The sequence below is a fragment of the Mustela erminea genome, chromosome 6 (assembly GCF_009829155.1).
Source record: "Mustela erminea isolate mMusErm1 chromosome 6, mMusErm1.Pri, whole genome shotgun sequence".
NCBI classification, from domain to species: Eukaryota; Metazoa; Chordata; class Mammalia; order Carnivora; family Mustelidae; genus Mustela; species Mustela erminea.
The window spans coordinates 119,444,799-119,471,555 of NC_045619.1; the positions used below are offsets into that span (position 1 = coordinate 119,444,799).

General features: G+C 42.0%; 1 protein-coding gene across 1 annotated transcript; it reads left to right on the plus strand.

Annotated features, from left to right (window-relative positions):
• Positions 1 to 9,274: 9,274 nt before the first annotated feature.
• Positions 9,275 to 25,585, plus strand: LOC116594278 (putative ankyrin repeat domain-containing protein 19). Its single transcript, XM_032349496.1, has 6 exons — positions 9,275 to 9,637; positions 18,226 to 18,340; positions 18,492 to 18,665; positions 21,212 to 21,318; positions 22,991 to 23,119; positions 25,430 to 25,585. Exons 1-6 carry the CDS (start codon positions 9,393 to 9,395, stop codon positions 25,539 to 25,541), a joined length of 882 nt encoding a protein of 293 aa, XP_032205387.1. The 5' UTR covers positions 9,275 to 9,392; the 3' UTR covers positions 25,542 to 25,585.
• The last annotated feature ends 1,172 nt before the right edge of the window (positions 25,586 to 26,757 follow it).

Below are 26,757 nucleotides of genomic sequence, written 5' to 3' on the forward strand. Positions count from 1 at the left end.
GATTGCTTTATGGAAATCTAGTGTAATTGATATGACTGTTTCCCAATCATAGTGTGTAGCCTTTGCGTATAGCCAGAGTGTAATGATTATGACTCATCATCACTAGGGTATAGCCTCGCCTCTACACTGATGAATGAATCATTATAAAATTTTTATGGCTCACGGGACCACAGTCATATTTATAATATGGTATTGGAAACATGGTTACATTTTTTTTTTCCTGTCTTTTTTTTTTTTTTCCAGCATAACAGTATTCATTATTTTTGCACCACACCCCATGCTCCATGCAATCCGTGCCCTCTATAATACCCACCACCTGGTACCCCAACCTCCCACCCCCCGTCCCTTCAAAACCCTCAGATTGTTTTTCAGAGTCCATAGTCTCTCATGGTTCACCTCCCCTTCCAATTTCCCCCAACTCCCTTCTCCACTCTAAGTCCCCATGTCCTCCATGCTATTTGTTATGCTCCACAAATAAGTGAAACCATATGATAATTGACTCTCTCTGCTTGACTTATTTCTCTCAGCATAATCTCTTCCAGTCCCGTCCATGTTGCTACAAAAGTTGGGTATTCATCCTTTCTGATGGAGGCATAATACTCTATCCCCAGGGGTACAGGTCTGTGAATCACCAGGTTTACACACTTCACAGCACTCACCAAAGCACATACCCTCCCCAATGTCCATAATCCCACCCCCTTCTCCCAAACCCCCTCCCCCCAGCAACCCTCAGTTTGTTTTGTGAGATTAAAAGTCACTTATGGTTTGTCTCCTCCCAATCCCATCTTGTTTCATTGATTCTTCTCCTACCCACTTAAGCCCCCATGTTGCATCACCACTTCCTCATATCAGGGAGATCATATGATAGTTGTCTTTCTCTGCTTGACTTATTTCGCTAAGCATGATACGCTCTAGTTCCATCCATGTTGTCGCAAATGGCAAGATTTCATTTCTTTTGATGGCTGCATAGTATTCCATTGTGTATATATACCACATCTTCTTGATCCATTCATCTGTTGATGGACATCTAGGTTCTTTCCATAGTTTGGCTATTGTGGACATTGCTGCTATAAACATTCGGGTGCATGTGCCCCTTTGGATCACTACGTTTGTATCCTTAGGGTAAATACCCAATAGTGCAATTGCTGGGTCATAGGGCAGTTCTATTTTCAACATTTTGAGGAACCTCCATGCTGTTTTCCAGAGTGGCTGCACCAGCTTGCATTCCCACCAACAGTGTAGGAGGGTTCCCCTTTCTCCGCATCCTCGCCAGCATCTGTCATTTCCTGACTTGTTTATTTTAGCCATTCTGACTGGTGTGAGGTGATATCTCATTGTGGTTTTGATTTGTATTTCCCTGATGCCGAGTGATATGGAGCACTTTTTCATGTGTCTGTTGGCCATCTGGATGTCTTCTTTGCAGAAATGTCTGTTCATGTCCTCTGCCCATTTCTTGATTGGATTATTTGTTCTTTGGGTGTTGAGTTTGCTAAGTTCTTTATAGATTCTGGACACTAGTCCTTTATCTGATATGTCATTTGCAAATATCTTCTCCCATTCTGTCAGTTGTCTTTTGATTTTGTTAACTGTTTCCTTTGCTGTGCAAAAGCTTTTGATCTTGATGAAATCCCAATAGTTCATTTTTGCCCTTGCTTCCCTTGCCTTTTGCGTTGTTCCTAGGAAGATGTTGCTGCGGTTGAGGTCAAAGAGGTTGCTGCCTGTGTTCTCCTCAAGGATTTTGATGGATTCCTTTCGCACATTGAGGTCCTTCATCCATTTTGAGTCTATTTTTGTGTGTGGTGTAAGGAAATGGTCCAATTTCATTTTTCTGCCTGTGGCTGTCCAATTTTCCCAGCACCATTTATTGAAGAGGCTGTCTTTTTGCCATTGGACATTCTTTCCTGCTTTGTCGAAGATTAGTTGACCATAGAGTTGAGGGTCTATTTCTGGGATCTCTATTCTGTTCCATTGATCTATGTGTCTGTTTTTGTGCCAGTACCATGCTGTCTTGATGACGACAGCTTTGTAATAGAGCTTGAAGTCCGGAATTGTGATGCCACCAACGTTGGCTTTCTTTTTCAATATCCCTTTGGCTATTCGAGGTCTTTTCTGGTTCCATATAAATTTTAGCATTATTTGTTCCATTTCTTTGAAAAAGATGGATGGTACTTTGATAGGAATTGCATTAAATGTGTAGATTGCTTTAGGTAGCATAGACATTTTCACAATATTTATTCTTCCAATCCAGGAGCATGGAACATTTTTCCATTTCTTTGTGTCTTCCTCAATTTCTTTCATGAGTACTTTATAGTTTTCTGAGTATAGATTCTGTGTCTCTTTGGTTAGGTTTATTCCTAGGTATCTTATGGTTTTGGGTGCAATTGTAAATGGGATGGACTCCTTAATTTCTCTTTCTTCTGTCTTGCTGTTGGTGTAGAGAAATGCAACTGATTTCTGTGCATTGATTTTATATCCTGACACTTTACTGAATTCCTGTATAAGTTCTAGCAGTTTTGGAGTGGAGTCTTTTGGGTTTTCCACATACAGTATCATATCATCTGCGAAGAGTGATAATTTGACTTCTTCTTTGCCGATTTGGATGCCTTTAATTTCCTTTTGTTGTCTGATTGCTGAGGCTAGGACCTCTAGTACTATGTTGAATAGCAGTGGTGATAATGGACATCCCTGCCGTGTTCCTGACCTTAGCGGAAAAGCTTTCAGTTTTTCTCCATTGAGAATGATATTTGCAGTGGGTTTTTCATAGATGGCTTTGATGATATTGAGGTATGTGCCCTCTATCCCTACACTTTGAAGAGTTTTGATCAGGAAGGGATGCTGTACTTTGTCAAATGCTTTTTCAGCATCTATTGAGAGTATCATATGGTTCTTGTTCTTTCTTTTATTGATGTGTTGTATCACATTGACTGATTTGCGGATGTTGAACCAACCTTGCAGCCCTGGAATAAATCCCACTTGGTCGTGGTGAATAATCTTTTTAATGTACTGTTGAATCCTATTGGCTAGTATTTTGTTGAGTATTTTCGCATCTGTGTTCATCAAGGATATCGGTCTATAGCTCTCTTTTTTGGTGGGATCCGTGTCTGGTTTTAGGATCAAGGTGATGCTGGCCTCATAAAATGAGTTTGGAAGTTTTCCTTCCATTTCTATTTTTGGAACAGTTTCAGGAGAATAGGAATTAGTTCTTCTTTAAATGTTTGGTAGAATTCCCCCGGGAAGCCGTCTGGCCCTGGGCTTTTGTTTGTTTGGAGATTTTTAATGACTGTTTCAATCTCCTTACTGGTTATGGGTCTGTTCAGGCTTTCTATTTCTTCCTGGTTCAGTTGTGGTAGTTTATATGTTTCTAGGAATGCATCCATTTCTTCCAGATTGTCAAATTTGTTGGCATAGAGTTGCTCATAGTATGTTCTTATAATAGTTTGTATTTCTTTGGTGTTAGTTGTGATCTCTTCTCTTTCATTCATGATTTTATTTATTTGGGTCCTTTCTCTTTTCTTTTTGATAAGTCGGGCCAGGGGTTTATCAATTTTATTAATTCTTTCAAAGAACCAGCTCCTAGTTTCGTTGATTTGTTCTATTGTTTTTTTGGTTTCTATTTCATTGATTTCTGCTCTGATCTTTATGATTTCTCTTCTCCTGCTGGGCTTAGGGTTTCTTTCTTGTTCTTTCTCCAGCTCCTTTAGGTGTAGGGTTAGGTTGTGTACCTGAGACCTTTCTTGTTTCTTGAGAAAGGCTTGTATCGCTATATATTTTCCTCTCAGGACTGCCTTTGTTGTGTCCCACAGATTTTGAACCGTTGTATTTTCATTATCATTTGTTTCCATGATTTTTTTCAATTCTTCTTTAATTTCCCGGTTGACCCATTCATTCTTTAGAAGGATGCTGTTTAGTCTCCATGTATTTGGGTTCTTTCCAAACTTCCTTTTGTGGTTGAGTTCTAGCTTTAGAGCATTGTGGTCTGAAAAAATGCAGGGAATGATCCCAATCTTTTGATACCGGTTGAGTCCTGATTTAGGACCGAGGATGTGATCTATTCTGGAGAATGTTCCATGTGCACTAGAGAAGAATGTGTATTCTGTTGCTTTGGGATGAAAAGTTCTGAATATATCTGTGATGTCCATCTGGTCCAGTGTGTCGTTTAAGGCCTTTATTTCCTTGCTGATCTTTTGCTTGGATGATCTGTCCATTTCAGTGAGGGGAGTGTTAAAGTCCCCTACTATTATTGTATTATTGTTGATGTGTTTCTTTGATTTTGTTATTAATTGGTTTATATAGTTGGCTGCTCCCACGTTGGGGGCATAGATATTTAAAATTCTTAAATCTTCTTGTTGGACAGACCCTTTGAGTATGATATAGTGTCCTTCCTCATCTCTTATTATAGTCTTTGGCTTAAAATCTAATTGATCTGATATAAGGATTGCCACTCCTGCTTTCTTCTGATGTCCATTAGCATGGTAAATTCTTTTCCACCCCCTCACTTTAAATCTGGAGGTGTCTTCGGGCTTAAAATGAGTTTCTTGGAGGCAACATATAGATGGGTTTTGTTTTTTTATCCATTCTGATACCCTGTGTCTTTTGACAGGGGCATTTAGCCCATTAACATTCAGGGTAACTATTGAGAGATATGAATTTAGTGCCATTGTATTGCCTGTAAGTTGACTGTTACTGTATATGGTCTCTGTTCCTTTCTGATCTACCACTTGTAGGCTCTCTCTTTGCTTAGAGGACCCCTTTCAATATTTCCTGTAGAGCTGGTTTGGTATTTGCAAATTCTTTCAGTTTTTGTTTGTCCTGGAAGCTTTTAATCTCTCCTTCTATTTTCAATGATAGCCTAGCTGGATATAGTATTCTTGGCTGCATGTTTTTCTCGTTTAGTGCTCTGAAAATATCATGCCAGCTCTTTCTGGCCTGCCAGGTCTCTGTGGATAAGTCAGCTGCCAATCTAATATTTTTACCATTGTATGTTACAGACTTCTTTTCCCGGGCTGCTTTCAGGATTTTCTCTTTGTCACTGAGACTTGTAAATTTTACTATTAGGTGACGGGGTGTGGGCCTATTCCTATTGATTTTGAGGGGCGTTCTCTGAACCTCCTGAATTTTGATGCTCGTTCCCTTTGCCATATTGGGGAAATTCTCCCCAATAATTCTCTCCAGTATACCTTCTGCTCCCCTCTCTCTTTCTTCTTCTTCTGGAATCCCAATTATTCTAATGTTGTTTCATCTTATGGTGTCACTTATCTCTCGAATTCTCCCCTCGTGGTCCAGTAGCTGTTTGTCCCTCTTTTGCTCAGCTTCTTTATTCTCTGTCATTTGGTCTTCTATATCACTAATTCTTTCTTCTGCCTCATTTATCCTAGCAGTGAGAGCCTCCATTTTTGATTGCACTTCATTAATAGCTTTTTTTATTTCAACTTGGTTAGATTTTAGTTCTTTTATTTCTCCAGAAAGGGCTTTTATATCTCTCGAGAGGGTTTCTCTAATATCTTCCATGCCTTTTTCGAGCCCGGCTAGAACCTTGAGAATTGTCATTCTGAACTCTAGATCTGACATATTACCAATGTCTGTATTGATTAGGTCCCTAGCCTTCAGTACTGCCTCTTGTTCTTTTTTTTGTGTTGAATTTTTCCGTCTTGTCATTTTGTCCAGATAAGAGTATATGAAGGGGCAGGTAAAATACTAAAAGGGTGGCAACAACCCCAGGAAAAAATGCTTTAACCAAATTAGAAGAGATCCAAAATCGTGAGGGGGGAGAAAGGGGATAAAAAGAGGTTCAAAAAGGAAGAAAGAAAAAAAAAGAAAAAAGAAAAGAAAAAAAAAAGAAAAAAGAAAAGAATTAAAAAAAAAAAGGAAAACACCTAAGAAAAATGTAAAAAAGAAAAAATATATATATTAGATACACTAGTAAAAAATCGTTAAAAAAGAAAAAGGTAACAGTTAAAAAAAAAAATTTTACCCGAAGGCAAGAAAAAAAAAAAAAAACAAAAAATGAAAAAGAAAAAAATTAAATTAACTGCAAGACTAAAAAAAAATCACAGGGAAAAAGCCATGAGTTCCGTGCTTGGCTTTCTCCTCCTCTGGAATTCTGCTGCTCTCCTTGGTATTGAAAGCGCACTCCTTGGTAGGTGAACTTGGTCTCGGCTGGATTTCTTGTTGATCTTCTGGGGGAGGGGCCTGTTGTAGTGATTCTCAAGTGTCTTTGCCCCAGGCGGAATTACACCGCCCTTACCCGGGGCCGGGGTGAGTAATCCGCTCGGGTTTGCTTTCAGGAGCTTTTGTTCCCTGAGCGCTTTCCGTAGAGTTCCGGAGGACGGGAATACAAATGGCGACCTCCTGGTCTCCGGCCTGGAGGAGCCGAGAGCCCAGGGCCACACTCCTCAGTGCGCCCTCAGAGAACAGCGCCCAGTTACTCCCGTCTGCCTGACCTCCGGCCGCGCTCCGAGCTCTCCGAGCCTGCGACCAGTTCAAGGTAACACCGAGCTGTGAGCTTACTGTCGGCTCTGTCTCTGTAGCCGGCTTTCCCGTTCCAATACCCACAAGGTCTGCGACACTCAGACACCCCTGATCCTTCTGTGACCCTGCGGGACCTGAGGCCACGCTGAACCCGCGTGGGCTTCGCCCCGGTTTAGCCTCTGGAGCGATGTCCCTCAGCGGAACAGACTTTTAAAAGTCCTGATTTTGTGCGCCGTTGCTCCGCCGCTTGCCGGGAGCCGGCCCCTCCCCCCGGGGTCTATCTTCCCGTCGCTTTGGATTCACTTCTCTGCCGGTCCTACCTTTCAGAAAGTGGTTGTTTTTCTGTTTCCAGAATTGCTGTTCTTCTTCTCTTCGATCTGCCGATGTATTTTCAGGTGTTTTCAATCTTTAGATAAGCTATCTAGCTGATCTCCGGCTAGCTGAAGCAGTCTCAACCTGCTACTTCTCCGCCATCTTGACTCCTCCCTTGCCTTTGTTTTTTTAAGAATAGTTTTGCTGGATATAGAATACATGGTTGCCTTTTTTAAAATCTGTAATCATTTAGATTATGTAATCCCATAGACTCCTAGCTTCCATTATTTTTTTTTGTAAGAAGTCAGCTGTTAATCATAATTTTGGTCTCCTTTTGTGATAGGTTGGTTTTTTTCTCTTGCAGATTTCGAGGTTTTGTGTTTGTTTGCTTATCCTTGATTTAGCAGTTTGACCCCATGATGACACGTTTAGGTGTGGATGTCCTTGTCTATTTCCTGGTTAGGATTTACTGGGCTTCATGGATCTGCAGATTAGGTTTTCATCAAATTTAAGCAATTTTTGGCACTTACTTATTCAAATATATTTATTAATCCTTTTCTGTCTTCCTTCTGGGGCTCTCCTTATCGTTGATCTGGTCTCAGGCTTTGTTCATTTTCTTCATTTTTTTTTTTTCTACCTCTCTGCTTGAGATTGAGTAATTTCTGTTGATTCTTCAAGTTCACTGATTCTCCTGTCATCTCAAGTCAGTTGAATTTTCCATTGCAGGTACTGTATTTTTCAGCTGTAAGTTCCCATTCAATTCTTTAATTTACTTTGTATCTTTTTTTTATTTTAATTTTTATTTTTTTAAAGGTTTTTTTATTTGACAGAGAGATTTTAAGTAGGCATATAGACAGGCAGAGAGAGGGGGGGAAGCAGGCTCCCTGCTGAGCAGAGGGCCCAATGTGGGCCTCGTTCCCAGGATCCTGAGATCATGACCTGAGCTGAAGGCAGAGGCTTAACCCACTGAGCCACCCAGGCACCCCTGTATCTTTTTATTGAGACTCTTCATGTGTTGTGTCATTTTTATCATGGTTTTCAGCACTATTTCCATTAGTCTTTGACCATGTCCATGTAGCTGCTTTTAAATCTTTGCTGAATCTACCATCTGGAAATACTTAGATGGTTTCTCCTTAATGCTTTTTGTAGTAAGGGTCACCTTTCTTGTCTCTTTGTTTTATAATCTTGTTGAATTTCAGGTAATGTAGCAATTAGGGGTTCTGATTTCCACCCCAGGGGGTTGTCTTGTTTTGCTTAATAACTTGCCTCCAGTAAATTTATGAAGTCTGTCTCTCCTGCAGTGTGCAGCCATTGATGTCTCTGTTCATTTCTTAAATTTTTAAGTCTTGCTTCCTACATGTTGCTGCTATGCCTGCATCCTTTCACATTTAGCCAACGATTGGGCAGATGTTGTGTGCAGACCCCATTATTCATGCTTTCTCCTCTGCTGATGGATTTGTGTGGGCTTGTAAGTCCATTCAACATTTGGGTCATTTTCAAGGCTGCCTGGTTTTTGCTAACAAGCTTTTTGCTTCTTTGCGTATATGTGCGTGGCTTGGCAACCATGGGTATGTGGGTGGCTTGAACCAGCTTCAGTTTCAACTGCATGCCCTGGGTAAACCTGGAGTTTATGTGGAGTGCTTATCACATTCAGATGGCTCTCTGACCTCTCAGAGCTTACAGTTAAGTACCTTGCTACTCTTACCTTGTTTCCCCCAAACAGCATTGCAACCTCAGGCTAGAGAACTCTGTCTGCTTAGCATCAAGGCCACCTCTTTGACTTACTCTGCCTCAGGTCAGGCAAGTCCCTTCTCTAAGTGGCAGGTTTCTGGCATGGGAAGTGAGAGCACAGCACAGACTCACACAACTCTAATCAAACTTCAGTAATTTTTATTAATAAACACTTCTTAGTTTGTTGTAGGTCTTCAGAGTCTTTAAAATATTATTATCCAGATTTATAGCCCCGGAGCGGCGAGCGGAGCGGAGGCCCCGCAGCCACGGAGGCCCCGCCGTCCTGCCGCCCCGCAGCGGCGATCGGAGGCCCCGCCGTCCCGCAGCGGCGATCGGAGGCCCCGCCGTCCCGCAGCGGCGATCGGAGGCCCCGTCGTCCCGCAGCGGCGATCGGAGGCCCCGCCGTCCCGCAGCGGCGATCGGAGGCCCCGCCATCCCGCCGCCCCGCAGCGGCGAGCGGAGGCCCCACGGTCCCGACGCCCCGCAGCGGCGAGCGGAGGCCCCGCCGTCCCGCAGCGGCGAGCGGAGGCCGTGGAGGCCGCGGAGGCCCTGCCGCCCCCGCCGCCCTTGTCGCCTCTGCCGCCCCGACACGGCGAGCCGAGCGGAGGCCCTGCCACACTGACATCTGTGAGGCTTGAGCCTCGCACGTGCGCTTTGGGCACCTTTAGTGGCTGCCCTTTATGCGCAGGCGCAGCCACTCGGGATTCAGAGGTGCGCAAGCGCATTTGTGCTTGGCGTCATAGTTAACGATTGTTAGGTGCTCCAAGATTCCTAACTGTTGCGTGGTGGGTTTGGCTTATCTCTAGCACTGGTGCTGGTGTCTAGAAGCGGCGAAGAGCCAAGCGGAAGGTGAAGTGGTGGTAAAGCCTCTAGGCTTTGCAATGAAGAAGTTTTTTTGTTTCCGGACTGGGAAGGTGTGTTCATCCTCGGCATTTGACATCGAGCTGATGAATGACTTGATGGCTTCGGTTCACAAGGAGGAAGTCACTGAGACCCAGCCCCGGTATAACATCCACGTGAAAGAGCTCAAAAAGATCCACAAAGTTGCTCTCCTGGGCAACATATGGAATATGGAGCAGTTGCTACTGCATGGGAAGAACGTGAATAAAAGAGACAAGAGGAAAAGGTAATAGGCATTAAGGGCCTGCTTAGCCAGAGGGAGTCATTTTGTGTTTATGTAGTGAACTTAGATTGACCCCGCCCCTCCCAGAGGAGCTTACTTGCAAAGCCTAGATACAAGGGCAGGTCAGGCCAGGTGAAGACATCCAATCAGTGGGGTGCGCATATATCTATTAGGGTAAATTGAAATTCAGTTGGCCACACAGAGAAAGCCCGGGCAGTTTTCTCTGTGTGTTGCAGACCTAGCATGATTGTGCAGTTTTATCCGTGTATCACAATCTCATTGCCCACCTGTGTATAGCCTGGCTAAACGACCTCTAGAAAAGTCTGTGAGGCTGGGAGGGGTCATCTCTCTGCAAGAGACAGCCCTGAGCGGTCAGTTTGATTCTCGATGCTTGGCGCGAAATAAAGCATTGCTTGACCTTCGCTTTGTATCAGTCTCGTTCCTTTGATTACGGGATTGTCCGGGAACAAACAATGAGCCCTGAGCCAGCATCAGGATTTCTGGGAAAAGCCTCTGGAGGTAAGATCACGGGATCCTGTCTGTCTGGTTGTGGAGCTCCAGGGTATGGCCCACTGGGGAGAAGCTGGAGCAGCCATGCTCCCCAGGGCTAGAGTGGATGCGGGGATGCCCCTTCCCTCCACTGGTAGGTCGCCAGGGGGTTCAAGTCCCCATAGGCAGTCAGGGGGTTTGAGTCCCCCTAAGCTGTCACCAGGTGTTCGAGTCCCCCTAGGCAGCCAGGGGGTTCGAGTCCCTCTAGGCTGTCAGGGGTTTCGAGTCCCCCTAGAAAATCCCCACCTGTGGCAGGACCACTGGGCCTGCAGTTGTCTTTGTCTTGTTTTTTTGTTGTCTGTTGTGTTGTTTGCTGTGCTTGAAGAAATGGGGCAAGCAGAGAGTGAGGGGACTCTGACTTTTAATGGCAATAACTGGAGCCGACTGTGGTTAGTCTAACTCGAGACAGAGACTTTAAGGAATATTCCCAAGCAGCTGCTGAAATTCTCTTTGTTTTGGGGCAGTTCCTGTCTTCTGTGGCCCGATGTGGACTGCCTAGCCCCTCCCCCTTGCTGGCAGGAGAGCATGGCATCTGAAGTGGAGTGGGCCCAGGTGGAACATGAAATCTGTTAAGAAAGAGGTGACTAAACTGATGGTTAATTGTCTGTCTCAGGGTCTTAATGGGTAATTGTTAAGGTAGCTCTCAAAGTCTTTGGTAACCTGAAACTGTGAAAGTTTGAAGGTTTGCTTGAATGACAAATGGAATTAAATTTGTTGTACATCTAGGTCTTAACCAAATGGGATAAAATGCTAGAGTGTTGGTTGCTGGAACTGGGTTTGTGCTTTTGAAATCTGCTGGTGAACATGTTTTGTACTTAGCTGATTCATAAATTTGCCTTCTAAGAATTCTCTTGTAAAATGACTTCCGCCTTAAAGGAAATTCATATGGGAAGACTTTCAGGACAAATACAGGTCTTTGATATGTTAAAATCCTGGAACTAAAATGGGTAAGAATTGCCAGAAGTAAAAGCTGCATTCAGACTAAACCAGAATTAGTAACATGGAACTAGATGACCTGAAAGATTGTAATGTTGTATCTCTTGATGTTTTGTCTTATTTTAAACATTACTGGTTCTGTAGTGTTTGCTCTTCCAGGCTTGTTAAACTTTTTCTTAAGTTATCTGTAACTTACAGAGATGTAAAAGTAGTCATTTGTAAACAAATCAAGGTATTCAACTCTTTCTCTCTATCTGAACCCTCTGAAACCGAAAGGTCTCAGCAAGTATTCTTTCTTCCATGGCAATCAGTCATTTGCATAAGTTCAGTAGGAATCTGTTCTCCTTGTAACAAGACACCATTGGAAACACTGGTTATTTCACCAAGGCTTTGACTGGAATGTCATATTTGAAAAGATTCAGCTATGACTAGACAGCTTAAAGGAACTAAGGTGGACTTTATAAAACCTGGAGCCTGAAAGCCCTTTGGTACTGTTGGCCTGATACCTTGCTTACAGAGTTCCCAGCAGCCTCACTAGGCGAGTAAAGGATATAACTTCCTGGCAGATGCAGGAACCTCAGGATACTTTGGGTACCTCAGGAAGAGGAATTCTCCCAACTCAAGAGGTATTGCAGGCATGTCTGATGGCAAGTATGTGGCTTGGCTTCTGGCCTGGAGAGGCTACTATAAGCTCAACCTAGAGATTCCTTATGAGAAGTTCCAGCAAAGCAGATTCTAAAAGATTTATATGATCACTCACTGTTCTTGCAGAGCTTATGTAAGTAATTAGGCCAAGTTTGTTAAAACTGGACTTGTTTTTCAAATAAATTAGTCCTGATTTGGTTATCTCTGGAAATGAGGGTTATTTTAGAGAGAAAAATTATGTTTTTTTTTTTTTAAAGATTTTATTTATTTATTTGTCAGAGAGCGAGCGAGAGTGAGCATAGGCAGACAGAGTGGAAGGCAGAGTCAGAGGGAGAAGCAGGCTTCCTGCAGAGCAAGGAGCCCAATGTGGGACTCGATCCCAGGATGCTGGGATCATGACCTGAGCCAAAGGCAGCTGCTTAACCCACTGAGCCACCCAGGCGTCCCAGAAAAATTATGTTTTAATATTACACATTTATGGATGTTAAATTCTACATTTGATTGTCTTAAATGCTTGTTTACCTAAGCTAGACAACTTGAGGTAAACTTCAGGGAAGTTGCATGATAGCTTGTTTAGACGATCTTGATTTTGCCAGTCAGTCAGCCGCAAATATAGGGAGGAAACTTCAGAAAATTGAAGGATTTGAAGGGAAGAATGTGACTGAGTGTGTGGGACTAGCAGAAAAGGTGTTTAACAACAGGGATGTACAGGAGGAAGGTTTTGGCATTACAATGAGGCAGGTAGGGGATGGTAAATGGAAGGAAAAGCCTAAGCACAGAGAAGGCAGGCAGGAAGACGTAGATTCAGATCAGTGTGCTTACTGTAAGGAAAAAGGGCATTGGGCCAGGGAGTGCCCTGAAAGGAAGATGGCCATGCTGGCCTCCAGAGACTGAAGGGGCTGTGGTTCAGAGCCCCTCCCCGAACATCAGGTAAAAATTGAAGTGGAGGGGAAATCAATTGAAACCTATGGGAAAAACTATCTGGAGAGGAAGTCTTGGTACAAGAGGTGAATGGCATAGAAAGACATAAATGGACAACTGTGCAGATGTTTGTGGCAGCTGTAGATGAATACCTTCTTTACGAGCCAGTCTCAGAACCAGAGGAGACAAGAGAAGGGAGCCTTCTCCAAACCCTATAGGTCTAGTTTCCTGAAGTCTGGGCAGAAGGGAAGCCCCCAGGCTTGGCCAAGGGACAGCCTCCAGTGGTGGTACAGTTAAGAGCAATAGCCACGGTTGTTTGCATCCGGCAGCACTCCCTTCCCTGGGAAGCAAAGGAAGGGATCAGAGAACACATTAACTGCCTCTGAGGAGACGGGGTCCTAGTTCCCTGCAAATCTCCGAGGAACACAGCTTTGCTGCCCATCAAAAAGGCCGAGACTGGGGAGTACTGGCCCGTTCAGGACTTGCGGGAAGTTAATAAAGGGGTGGAAGATATCCACCCAATGGGGCCTAATCCCTCTGCCCTTCTCTCCCTCCTGGGCCCCCAAAGAACTGTTTATACCATCTTAGATCTCAAAGATGCATTTTTCTGCATATCTTTAGCAAGGGAGTCTCAGCCCCTTTTTTGCTTTTGAGTGGCCCGATCCAGAGGAAGGATTTCAAGGCCAACTCACCTGGACAGGACTTCCCCAAGGGTTCAAGAATTCACCCACTATCTTCAACGAGGCCGTACATGAGGATTTGCATGAGTATAGAACCTCCAACCTGGGAGTCACTCTGTTACAGTATGTTGATAACTTGCTAACAGCTGCTGAGGACTATGAGTCATGTTTGTGGGGATGAGAGCTCTCTTACAGATTCTGCAGGAAAAGGGTATTGGGTGTCAGCAAAGAAAGCACAGCTCTGTCAGAGCCATGCTACTTATCTAGGCTTTGATCTCCATGAGGGAGTGCGTTCACTGTCTTGAGTCCAGGAAATAGGTGATCACCCAATACCCCCGCCCCACCACGTCCCAACAAGTGAGGGAGTTTCTTGAGATGGTGGGCTACTGTAGGCTGTGGATACTGCAGTCTACGGAGATTGCCTGACCTCTCTATGAACTGGCAAAAGGGGGGCTCACTATGATAGAGTGGACAGCTGAGGCAGAAGGAGCATCTCAGGAATTACAAACAGCCTTACTGAGTGCCCCAGCATTGGCCATCCCAGAAGCCCTTCCACTTGTATGTGGATGAAAAAGCAGAGGTGGCCAAAGGACTTTTGACTCAGACTCTGGAGGCTTGGCAAAGGCCAGTAGCCTATCTTAGCAAGAAACTAGATCCAGTAGCAGCTGGGTTCCCCCTTGCCTCTGCAGAATTGCTGCCATGGCCCTCCTGGTCAAGGATGCAAGTAAATTGACTTTGGGTCAAAATCTCATCTTGACCACCACCCACACTGCCAAAGGCCTTCTCCAGAATCCACCAGACCGATGAATGATGAACGCCCGAGTGACAGGGTATCAGGGCCACCTCCTCAATGAAACAAGAGTGAGCTTCTGGCCCCCGGTGGTGCTAAATCCAGCCACGCTGCTACCAGTAGAGCTGGCTGACCACCTACATGACTGTGGGGAGGTCCTAACCCGAGTCACAGAAGTAAGGCCGGCCCTCAGAGACATTCCCCTTCTGGATGCAGAGGTGACTCTGTTCAGAGATGGGAGTAGCTACATGGTCAATGGAAAAAGGGATGCAGGGGCTGCGGTGGTTTCCCCTGAGCAGGAACTCTGGACAGCAGCCCTGCCACATGGAACATTGGTGCAAAAAGTGGAGCTGATTGCACTCACCAAGGCATTGCTGATGGCCAAAGGTAAAACTGCCAACATCTATACAGACAGCAGGTATGCCTTTGCTACTCTCCATATACATGGGGCTATTCATAAAGAAAGGGGCCTATTAACAGCAGAAGGAAAAAGAATTAAAAACAGAGAAGAAGTACTGGCTCTCCTCCAAGCTATTTGGGACTCAAAAGAGGTGGCTGTTATGCACTGCCCAGGACACTAAAAGGGGACTGATCTGATTTCAAAAGGAAACCAATTAGCAGATGAAGCTGCAAAGCAAGTAGCCCAAAACAACAGTGCAGGAGCTGGTTACACTTCCGGCTCCAGCCCTACCAGAAAAACTGAACTATTCAGAGGATTTAAAGTATTTGCAAAAATGGCCTAAGTTAGACCATGAGGGGAATTGGGCTAAGACTAAAACAAGAAAGTTAATTCTTCCTCGGAGACTAGGTAAGAAGTTAGTAGGCCAGATACATCAGGGTACTCATTTGAGGACATGAAAACTTAAGGAGCTTATAGGCAAGCAGTTCCAGGTTTCTAAATTAGGGCGTATGTTTCAGGATGTAGTTGATGGATGTGCTAAATGCCAGGGAGTAAATGCAGGAGGAACTAGAATGGGAAGAGGGAAAAGAGAAAGAGGTAAGGAACCAGGAATTTTTTTTTAATGTTATCATTTTTTAAATTTATTTTTTATTTCTTTTCAGTATAATAGTATTCATTGTTTTTGCACCACACCCAGTGCTCCATGCAATCTGTGCCCTCTATAATACCCACTACCTGGTACCCCAACCTCTACCCCCCCGCCACTTCAAACCCCTCAGATTGTTTTTTAGAGTCCATAGTCTCTCATTGTTCATCTCCCCTTCCAATTTCCCCCAACTCCCTTCTCCTCTCCATCTCCCCATGTCCTCCATGCTATTTGTTATGCTCCACAAATAAGTGAAACCATATGAAAATTGACTCTCTCTGCTTGACTTATTTCACTTAGCATAATCTCTTCCAGTCCCAGCCATGTTGCTACAAAAGTTAGGTATTCATCCTTTCTGATGGAGGCATAATACTCCATAGGGTATATGGACCACATCTTCCTTATCCATTCATCCGTTGAAGGGCATCTTGGTTCTTTCCACAGTTTGGCAGCCGTGGCCATTGCTGCTATGAACATTGGGGTACAGATGGCCCTTCTTTTCACTACATCTGTATCTTTGGGGTAAATACGCTCCTGTCACCGAGGGCACTTGGCGGTCTTCCCTCCTGAGGCTGGGCAGCAAGGGGTCTAGCGCCCAGGCTGGCTGAGCAAAAAACCAAAATCCTCAGCTGCCTTTGGGCCCACTCATAAGTCCTCATATAGGCCACTTAAGAGACAGCTTTGATATGATTGAACCACATTTCAATAGTGACAGAAAAGGAATGAAGTATATACAGTATTTTACTTTATTTTTTAAGATTTTATTATTGACAGAGAGAGACACGAGGGAGGGAATAGAGCAGAGGGAGTGGGAGAGGTGGAAGCAGCCTCCCACCCCCAGCAGAAAGCCCTATGTGGGGCTTGATCTTAGGACCCTGAGATCGGGACCTGAACCCAAGGCAGATGCTGAATGACTGAGCCACCCAGGCGCCTCCAGTATTTTATTTTTAATGGATATCTTTTTATATGATAATGTTATAAAAAAAGATCTAATCCCATAATAGATCAACTTCTGGGCTACAAATTCTTTTGATAAAATCCAATATATAATTTTTATCTGTGTCCACTTTGTATGTATGTTATTTACTGAATGGCTGTTGAAAGAAATTTTGAATTGGGAAGATGGTTCTGTTTGTGATTAGGAAGACGTATTTCTCAAAATGTGTACTCTTCCTGTATTTATCGACATTCCATAAAGCAAATAAAATCATCATGGTTTTAAGAATTTTGTGTTACACCTGCTCTCTTTTATCATTGTGATGACATTAAGAAATTTTTTGGAATCACTAGAGTATACACCTGAAAGTAATATAACACTGCACGTTAACTGGAATTAAAATAAAAACTTAAATTTTTTTAAGTAGATAGATATACCCTTCCAGATATCAAAATGTATCTTAAATTTCCACAAATTACACAGTTACTAATGGCTGAAAGGACAGATGAATGAATGGGGCAGAGAAGAAAATGCCAAACACCCCAATATGGTGACATTTCATATTAGTAGGAAAAGGTGAATCATTCATAAATGGTGAAGAAATATCTGCTATTTATTTATTTATAATGGTATTAAATACTAATATTGATAATTGGTAATTCTTGATTTTCATATGATCTACAAATCTAATAAAATGAAAAAAATAATTTCATTTATTATTTAACATAATGAAAATATATCATATTTTATATATATATCATATATTTGATATATCATATATATGATATATTTATGTATAAGATATAGAAAATATATATTATTTCATATATAAAAAATATATAAAATACATAATGTACAAAAATAAAACTGTTCCTGTTTATTTGAATCCTGAGCTTTCTTTGGCTTAAAGTTTCTTGAAAATCAGAGTGAAGAATTACTTAAAAAGAATTCTTCGTTATTTTAGTCCTCTTTTCCCATAATGCTTTCAAGAACTAAAATTTATTTGGGGCGCCTGGGTGGCTCAGTGGGTTAAGCCGCTGCCTTCGGCTAGGGTCATGATCTCAGGGTCCTGGGATCGAGCCCCGCATTGGGCTCTCTGCTCAGCAGGGAGCCTGCTTCCTCCTCTCTCTCTGCCTGCCTCTCTGCCTACTTGTGATCTCTCTCTCTGTCCAATAAATAAAAAAAAATAAATAAAATATTAAAAAAAAAAGAAAAAAAAAAGAACTAAAATTTATTTAAATGCCAACCATGTGACTAGAACTGCAGTAGAGCTGTTGTATGTATAGAACATTATTACATTTAACGTAAGGCACATTGATTGTGTGATGCCCCACCATTTTGTATACCAATAAGAAATCTTAAAAAATTCTGCCAATTATAGTTGTAAGACATTTTGAATTATAAATCACATTCCAATGTCAGAGATACTAAAAGGTGACAAAATGAGCCTCCTAGAATCATTGATATGTAGTATTCTTGTGAATATTTAAAACATATCTGAGAAGTAGGCATAATTGTATCAGTTTACCTAATGGGAGTGTTGTCTTTGTATAATAGTAGCAATAGTAATAGTCATAATAATAATATGTAACAAACTTTGCATAGATCCTCATTTAAGCATGGTGACGAGGTCTCGTGAGATAACTATTCTTTACTTTATTTTTCTTAGTTTTTAGTAATCTCTGTAGCCAACATGAGGCTTGAATTCATGACCCTTGAGATCAAGAGTCACATGACCTTCAAACTGAGCAAGGCAGGGAACATGAGATAACTGTTTTTATCTCCATTATTTTGATGAGGAAATTGAGGATAAGGCTGAGCCATAACTATTAAGTTTAAATCCTATTAAGTAGGTCTCAGTTTGAGCTGAATCCTGAGGTCACGCTCTACCTAGTCAGATAGCCTGCTCTTTTATTAGTATGGTGAATGATCACTAATAATTATTGTACTTTCTTCAAAAGAAAACGAAATCTTTGTTTTTGAGTCAAAGGAATAAGATGCTATTTAATGTTTACAATTACGTGAATTAATTGCATGTTTTGAAATAGTGCACTACAATTTCCTAAAACATTCTTTCACTTCCATAGGACGCCTCTCCATGTGGCCTGTACCATCGGCCGTGCCGACATGGTAGATTTTCTTGTAGAGAGGAAATGCAAGCTTGACCTCTATGATGGAGACTATAGGACTCCTCTAATGAAGGTGTGTGGTAGCAGCTGTGTCTGCCTGAGATGGATTTGATTTAATTACTTAGAATGAAAATTTATTGCAATTAAATGTAACTAATTGGTTGTAGCATGCTTGCTTTAAATTCCCAGAATTTACACTCTGTTTCTTGGGATACTACTGACAGGCTGTACAATACCAGGAAGAGGCATGTGTAACTACTCTTTTAGAACATGGTGCTAATCCAGATCTTACGGATAAGTTTGGCAATACTGCCCTCCACTATGCTGTTGGTGGTAAGAACACGTCAATAGTAGAGAAGCTGATTTTATACCATGCAAATATTGAAGCAAGAAACAAGGTACATCAACATTATTTATAAAGTATTTGAAATTTTAAAATATATATATATATATAAATTTTTTTTAGCTACAAAACATTTATTTACATATTTATTCATATATGTAATAAATAATAAATACTGAATTCTATACATCAAGTCCTGTCACCAGGGAAACAACTCCAAAGCCAGGGCAGGGAGGACTAGAGAACGATGAAGCCCACGGAAAGGGCAGAGTTCTGTTTCCCAGCCACCCTTCCACCCCAGAAGGAGAATCTTCCCATTAGTGCTTGGGAGTGGATGGTGGGCTCAGAGCCCACAATGGCTTGAAGGCCTGAGGTGAGTGAGGTGATGATGGAGGCTGGGTGCTGTGCAGGGGCTTAGGAAACGGGTGCTGCTGGGAAGGGGTGGGAGACCATGACCCAGTGGGGTAACTTGGGTGAGTGCGAGTGGGAGGAGAAAGCAGCAGGTTGCAGGCCCCGGGCACTCCAGGCCCCAAGGTTCTGAAGATGAGAGCACGGGGATTGGGTCATGACATCCTCCAGGGGCATCTACTTGTGCTCATAGCCACTCTGCCTGCCATGTCCCGCACTGGGGTCTCCCATTTCACAGAGTAGTTCCTGCTCAGCATTGTGTAGGTCCTCAGGGGGTAGTAGCTGTGCATGGGGAGTCGAGGGGGACCGCACTCACTCTTCCACTTGTTATTTCTTTGACATGTCTTACCTCCTACCACTGCCCTTAAGGAAGCACTGTTGGTTCACATAGATAGGGTCAATTTTTCATACATAGAAGCTTGAGCAGTCCCTGAATGAAAATATTTTGAAATAACTTAATTGTCTAAGATTTCACTTTATTTTTATTTAAAAAATTTTTTTTCTTGAGCGTACTTTTTGGAAATACATTTTTGTAGGGACTGTAAAGAAAGAAAGCACATATGCAGACTTATAAGGAGAGAAGCATGCTCTTCACATAGCAAGAATTTTTTTGCCTTGACTTCTAACCCAAGTAGTAATTCTGAGTAATTTTACATGGAATATGCCTTATTCTGCTCTAAGACCATGATCTAGTTATAGGGATAGAGAAGTGATCTATGTTTCTATGATTCAGTTGATATTAATACTAGTCTTGATACATTTTCATTCTTAAATTCAGCAATTATCTACAATTGATTATAGTTATTAAGTTTTTGTTGACCCAAGTGTTGGTTTTCTTCGAGTTTTGAAAGAGGCCAGCTTTGGCTAACAGTGCTGTAAACTGTCAAGTCAGTTATTTGAAGTTTTAAGATTTCATTTTAATGAACTTTTTTTAAAGAAAGATTTTATGTATTTGAGAGAGAATCTGAGAATGAACACACATGAGTAGGGAGGAAGGGCATAGGGAGAGGGAAAAGCAGGGGAGCCTGATGCAGGGCCGGATCCCAGGACCCCAAGAACAGGACCTGAGCCAAAGGCAGACACTTAACTGACTGATCCACCCAGATGCCCCACAGCTGCTCTTTTAATTCAGAGTCCATCTCCTTAGTGACCCATTTGGAGCAAGAGTGCTTTATGTTGACATCTGGGATCCTGATACCATTGATAGAAGAGAATCAAGCATGTTAGTATAACCTGGAGAAAAGCTTCACCTTTACTGGAAAGCTCTCAACACTGTATCCCTGAAACTCTAATTCTGAAATGTTAATGTTTGCCATGAAAGTATTGTCAAATGGGGATAAGCAAATTTAAACCGATTTCTTTTGCGCTAGAGATAATGTGTTCTGTAATATTTCTCAAACATCGAGGATCATTGAATCTTTCTATTGAGGCACAATCCTCACCTTCCAGCAAAGTATATGTTCTTTGGAATATAATTTAAGAAACACTACTCCAGAGATAATCATTTAGGCTGTTAACTCAGTAAAAATACTTTAAGCTTTTACAGCTATGTTTTAGAGTTTGGAGATATAGAGATAAAATATAGTCCCTTCCCTCAAGAAGCTCTTGGTTTCGATGGATGCAATAAAATAAGTGGAGTATACAGTGGTAAATGCTGTGATAGAAGCCGAGATTCTTGGAACCGGTCAATGTTTGAAGTAAGATTTGGAGAATGAGTCCAGTTAATCTGTTGAAGAGGTGGAGGAGGGCTATTTAACTTAATTTAATTTATTTTATTTTTTTCAAAAATATTTATTTGAGAGAGTGAGAGTGGGAGAGAGACGTGAGCAGAGGGGTGGGGCAGAGGGAGAAGGAGAAGCTGACTCCCCACTGAGCAGGGAGCCTGACCTGGGGCTGGATCCCAGAACCCTGGGCTTGGGACCTGAGCTGAAGGCAGACCCTCAGATTGAGCCGCCCAGGTCCCCTGAGGAGGGCTATTGCCAAGAGAAGGAGCAGGTGGTGAAAGAGGGGGGTGGGGGTGGGGGGGAGAGTAGGGGCGGTGGGAGGGGGTGGGGAAGACGGAGGGCTGGGGAAGGTGGGGGGTTGAGAGTACTTATGTATTTATTTAAGGTTAGAGGATCCTTTATAGGTTTTAAAATTCAGTATGGCAATATGTAATTTTGTAAATTATAAATTGTTTTTACACTTTTACAGGTCGAATTCACACCGTTTTTACTTGCTGTATCTGAAAACAACCACAAAATGGTGGAATTGTTAATTAGAGAAAAAGCAGATGTACATGTAGTTGATAAGTTTAAAAGGTACAGTAGTTGGTTTTTTTTTTTAACCTTATATTGTTCTAGGGTGGTAATAATTAAGTCAGAAAGATTAAGTTAATAAGAGGATTAATTTATAATTGCATAGTGAAAAATGTCGACATGTCATCAGTTAGGCAGAAAGCAATTATTCTGATGGGGCAACATGAAGAACAGTATACGCAGAATTTATATTCTTTCATATTATTGACTGATGTGATCTGCAGTCTTTTTTTTCCTGCCATATGACTTTATATTAGCTAAAAGGGTTTCATATTAGTTTTATTATAAAGTGTGGACTCCTTTTATTTTATGACACAATATTAAACTTCTTAACCCTTTTATAGTATTTTTTTGAAACTTCTACTTCATATAAATTTTCCTTAAAAGATGCATATGAAACATAAATAGGAGTTGTTTTATCTTTTGGATGACTCCTTGCTTTAAATTTTTTTGTAAAGAATACTGATGTTAGATGATCCCTAAGTGATTATTAATTACTATTACCAGATAGGGTGGCCTTATCATCCTTTTTCATGTATATATATATATATATATATATATTTTTTTTTTTCCCATTGGTAAGGGTAGAAGGATGAAATATAACTTTAATTGAATGGATTTTTCTTTTTGTGAGGACAAATCATAGGTTGATGATAAAGAGAAAAGAGATGGACTTTAGATAGACCCAAGACTAGGTTTAATTCCTTTCTTACTTCCTGGGTATGTGACTCTGGAAACATTACTTATCATCATCAGATACGTTCTCTGATATGAAAAGGAGGATAATATATCCTTCAAGGGTGGTTATAATATATATACTATATATATTAGTATTTAATTTAGTGCCTAACCATGCTTATTTTAGTACCATTAACTGCAACTATGACTCTTTTATTACTGTTAGTATGAATGCTGTCATTTTAAGCCTGCAAGTAGATTTTTTGTTTTTTTATTTTTAAAGATTTTTTTTTTTTGAGAGAGAGAGAGAGAGCATGAGCAGGGGAAGGGGTTAGAGCAGGGAACCAGATGTGGGGTTCAATTCTAGGACCCCAAGTTCATGACTGAGCTGAAGGCAGACGTTTAAATGACTGAGCCACCCAAGCACCCCTGCAAATAACTTTTTTTAAAAAAGATTTTATTTATTTATTTGACAGAGATCACAAGTAGCCAGAGAGGCAGGCAGAGAGGGAGGGAAGGCAGGCTCCACACTGAGCAGAGAGAACAATGTGGGGCTCGATCCCAGGACCCTAAGATCATGACCTGAGCTGAAGGCAGAGGCTTAACCCACTGAGCCACCCAGGCACCCCTGCAAATAACTTTTTATACAGACCTGTCCTCTAGAAGGCTTGGAAGTACACTGAATCAGCTTGAGGAAAAAAATGGGGAATTCTTTTTTAAAATCTTCCTCATTCAGTTAAGTGACCTCAGCATAGTTTCTTGTTCATCAAATGACTTTAAACTAGCAACTTCTACTATCATACCCAGGTGAGACAAGAGGCTTCTTTTTTGTCTTTTAATTTTAGCCATGGAGGTAATTTACAAAGATAAACACTTGAAGTTGTTAATGGTCAATTCTGTACTGACAGGAAAGATATTAACCTGGTAAAGTATATGAAATTTGCTGTTTAGATAACCCTAAGTTCCTAAGGGTGAAGTTATGTCTCTGTTATTTTAGAACAGCCCTCATGCTTGCTAAATCTCCAGATATAGTCAGGCTTCTTCTTCAGCAAGGTGTTAATACCTCTTCTCGAGATGAACGTGGATGGACGGCAGGAAACTATAACGTTTTTAGTGGATTTGATGGGTAAGTGTTTACATTAAAATGTTAGTTATTACTAAAGTGAAGTTTAAAATAATTGAACTCTTGGGCGCCTGGGTGGCTCAGTGGGTTAAGCCGCTGCCTTCGGCTCAGGTCATGATCTCAGGGTCCTGGGATCGAGGCCCGCATCGGGCTCTCTGCTCAGCAGGGAGCCTGCTTCCCTCTCTCTCTCTGCCTGCCTCTCCATCTACTTGTGATTTCTCTCTGTCAAATAAATAAACAAAATCTTTAAAAAAAAAATAATTGAACTCTTAGTTCTTATGTAACAGATGAGCGTTTGTAGTTTGATTCCGGCAATTTTGGGGCTACAGTGAGTTAGCCCATGTCACTTGCCAGAAACCAAGACAAAGGCTAGACTAGTCAGCATTAGAAATGAGTGCAGGATTAGTCAGCATTAGAAAAGTGCGGGATTTATTTTTAATCTCAGGACTATCGAGACATTTATCTTTAGGAATCCTAACTGTATCTGTTTCATTCCAAGGATAACTGTTATGCATGGGGTACAAAGAATGTTACATTTGTGTGTTTATTCCTTCCTGCCTCCCTCCCTTCCTCCCTCTCCTCCTTCCCTCTCCTTTCCTTTCTTTGTAGATTTTGTTTATAATTATTTCAGAGGGGGGGCAGAGTAGGGACAGAGGAAGAAGCAGATTCCCTGCTGAGCAGGGAGCCTGACATGGGGCTCAATCCCAGGACCCCAAGACTGTGACCTGAGCTGAACGCAGATGCTTAACCAAGTGTCAAGTGAGCCACCTAGGTGCCCCAACATCACCCCCCCCCCCAACTAGTTACTTGGGTCCTGAGATGCTCAGTTTAGTAGAAAACCCTATTCTTTCCCTTGACGGTTATCTCCTATTCTTTCCCCTTTGAATTTTCCAAGAACCTAAGGAGTTCCCTAAGACCAAAGAGACCATCCTCTTTCTCAAGTCATTTGGAGGGAAAAAAGGACATTCTTATCATTCCCTTGTTTCCTTTGATTCTATTGCTGCAATATTGCTGTGTGGTGCCTTGGTGACTCAGTTGGTTAAGCGACTGTCTTTGGCTCAGGTCATGATCCTGAGGTCCCAGGACTGAGTCCCGCAGGTGGGCTCCCTGCTCAGAGGGGAGTCTGCTTCTCCTTCTGACCCTCCCCTCTCTCATGTTCTCTCTCTCCCTCTCTCATTCTCTCTCTCAAATAAATAAATAAATATCTTAAAAAAAGAAAGAAAGAAAATAAAAGAATTAATTTTTTGAGAGAGAGAGAGAGAGAGAGAGAGAGCAAGAGCATGAGCATGAGCAGGGGGAGGGGTTGAGTTAGGGAGCCAGACGTGGGGCTCAATTCCAGGACCCCAAGATCCTGGAAGACACTTAAATGATTGAGCCACCCAGGCACCCCTGAAAATAACTTTTTATACAGACCTATCCTCTAGAAGGCAATTTTTTCCCCCTGTAGTCTGGTTATGGTTGACCTTTGCTCCCAGGAAGCCCTTGCTGATCTGCATTCTCCAGTCTTCATGGTGACCCACAATGAGACTTCAAAGTTACGACATTTTTTAGTTTACGACATATGCTTATATGCTCAGCTGCTATTCCAAGGCACCAGCACCCTGTTCTGGCCGCCAGGCCCCCTGGCTTTAGCCACACACACCCTTGCCTTCACACTCAAAAGCCTTACATGAAGCCCATATGTTAGTGCAGACCTTCATAATGAAGCACCCCTTGAGGATTTTGCTTGTCTATCCTGCTAGCAGATGATAGTTGGGACCCTTTTAAGCTGTTAAAGAGGTTCAAATAATGCTACAGGAAGAGCCTGGACTTTCCTTTCTCCTTTGTTACTAGGCCTATATCTCAAGCCTGATTTAAATCCCGCAGAGCGCCTTTTCTTATGAGGTGATGAAAGGTCTCATACTGACCTTTCCAGAGTGGTGGGCATCACCTTTCCTGAGAGGCCATGTTTTGGGTATAATATTTCATTAAATCCTCTTAACAACATTGTGAAATAAGGCAGTAAGATGCCTGTTTTATAGAGGAAGACTTGGAGACAGAGAGAAATGGCTCCTCCAAGAACAAATAGCTGTAATTATAGAGTTAGGACCACTGAGTTCAAAACACGTTCCATTATGGCAAGCTAACACTACTAATTGCTAAATTACTACTTCATGACTAGTTCACCTTACTTTGAAGTATATAGGGTAATTTAAGTTTTGATATTAGCTCTGATATTATTTCAAATACACTTATGAATTTGATATATTTGGTAAATGTTTTTCATATCAGTATTAAAATAGTAACATTGTTTATCACCCTTCTTATCTGTAGCAATCACCAAATAATTGCCAAACATACAGAAGAAAGACTTAAAAATTTTTCGCAAAATAACAATCCAGGTAAGATTTTCAGGGTGAAGTACTTTTGGTGGTCACATAGATGAAGTCAGAGTAAAAAAGTTTTGATAATGAAAGAACAGTGGGGAAAAAAACCCCCAAAACCATAAGTGTAAATTGTTAAGTTCACTTTCTTGCTTTCTTTCTCTCTCTCTCCCCCACCTCTTGATTTTACTTATTTGACAGAGAGAGAGAGAAAGTGAGAGAGCACAGGCAGAGGGACAGGGAGAAGCTGGTTTCCCACTGAGCAGGAAACCCAATGTGGGACTCAATCCCAGGGTCCAGGGAACTTGACCTGAGCTGAAGGCAGATGCTTACCCAACTGAGCCACCCAGGGGCCCCTATTTTTTTTTCTTTCTTAATATCTTTCTATTATTTTTTAAATTTCTTTTCAGTGTAACAGAATTCATTGTGTAAGCACCCCACCCAGTGCTCCATGCAATACGTGTCTCCCATAATACTCACCACCTGGATCTCCTAACCTCCCACCCCCTGCACCTTCAAAACCCTCAGATTGTTTTTCAGAGTCCATAGTCTCTCATGGTACATCTCCCCCTCCAATTTCCCTCAACTCCCTTCTCCTCTCCATCTCCCCATGTCTTCCATGTTATTTGTTATGCTCCAGAAATAAGTGAAACCATATGATAACTGACTCTCTCTGCTTGACTGATTTCACTTGGCATAATCTCTTCTAGTCCCGTCCATGTTGCTACAAAAGGTGGGTATTCATCCCTTCTGATGGAGGCATAATACTCCATAGTGAATATGGACCACATCTTCTTTATCCATTCATCCATTGAAGGGCATCTTGGTTCTTTCCACAGTTTGGTGACCGTGGCCATTTCTGCTATGAACATTGGGGTACAGATGGCCCTTCTTTTCACTACATGTGTATCTTTGGGGTAAATACCCAGTAGTGCAATTGCAGGGTCATAGGGAAGCTCTATTTTTAATTTCTTAAGGAAACTCCACACTGTTCTCCAAAGTGGCTGCACCAACTTGCATTCCTACCAACAGTGGAAGAAGGTTCCCCTTCCTCCACATGCTCTCCAACACACGTTGTTTCTTATCTTGCTAATTTTGGCCAGTCTAACTGGTGTAAGGTGGTATTTCAATGTGGTTTTAATTTAAATCTCCCTGATGCCTAGTGATGATGAACACTTTTTCATGTGTCTGATAGCCATCTGTATGTCTTCAGTGGAGAAGTGTCTGTTCATGTCTTCTGCCCAGTTTTTGATATGGTTATCTGTTTAGTGTGTGTTG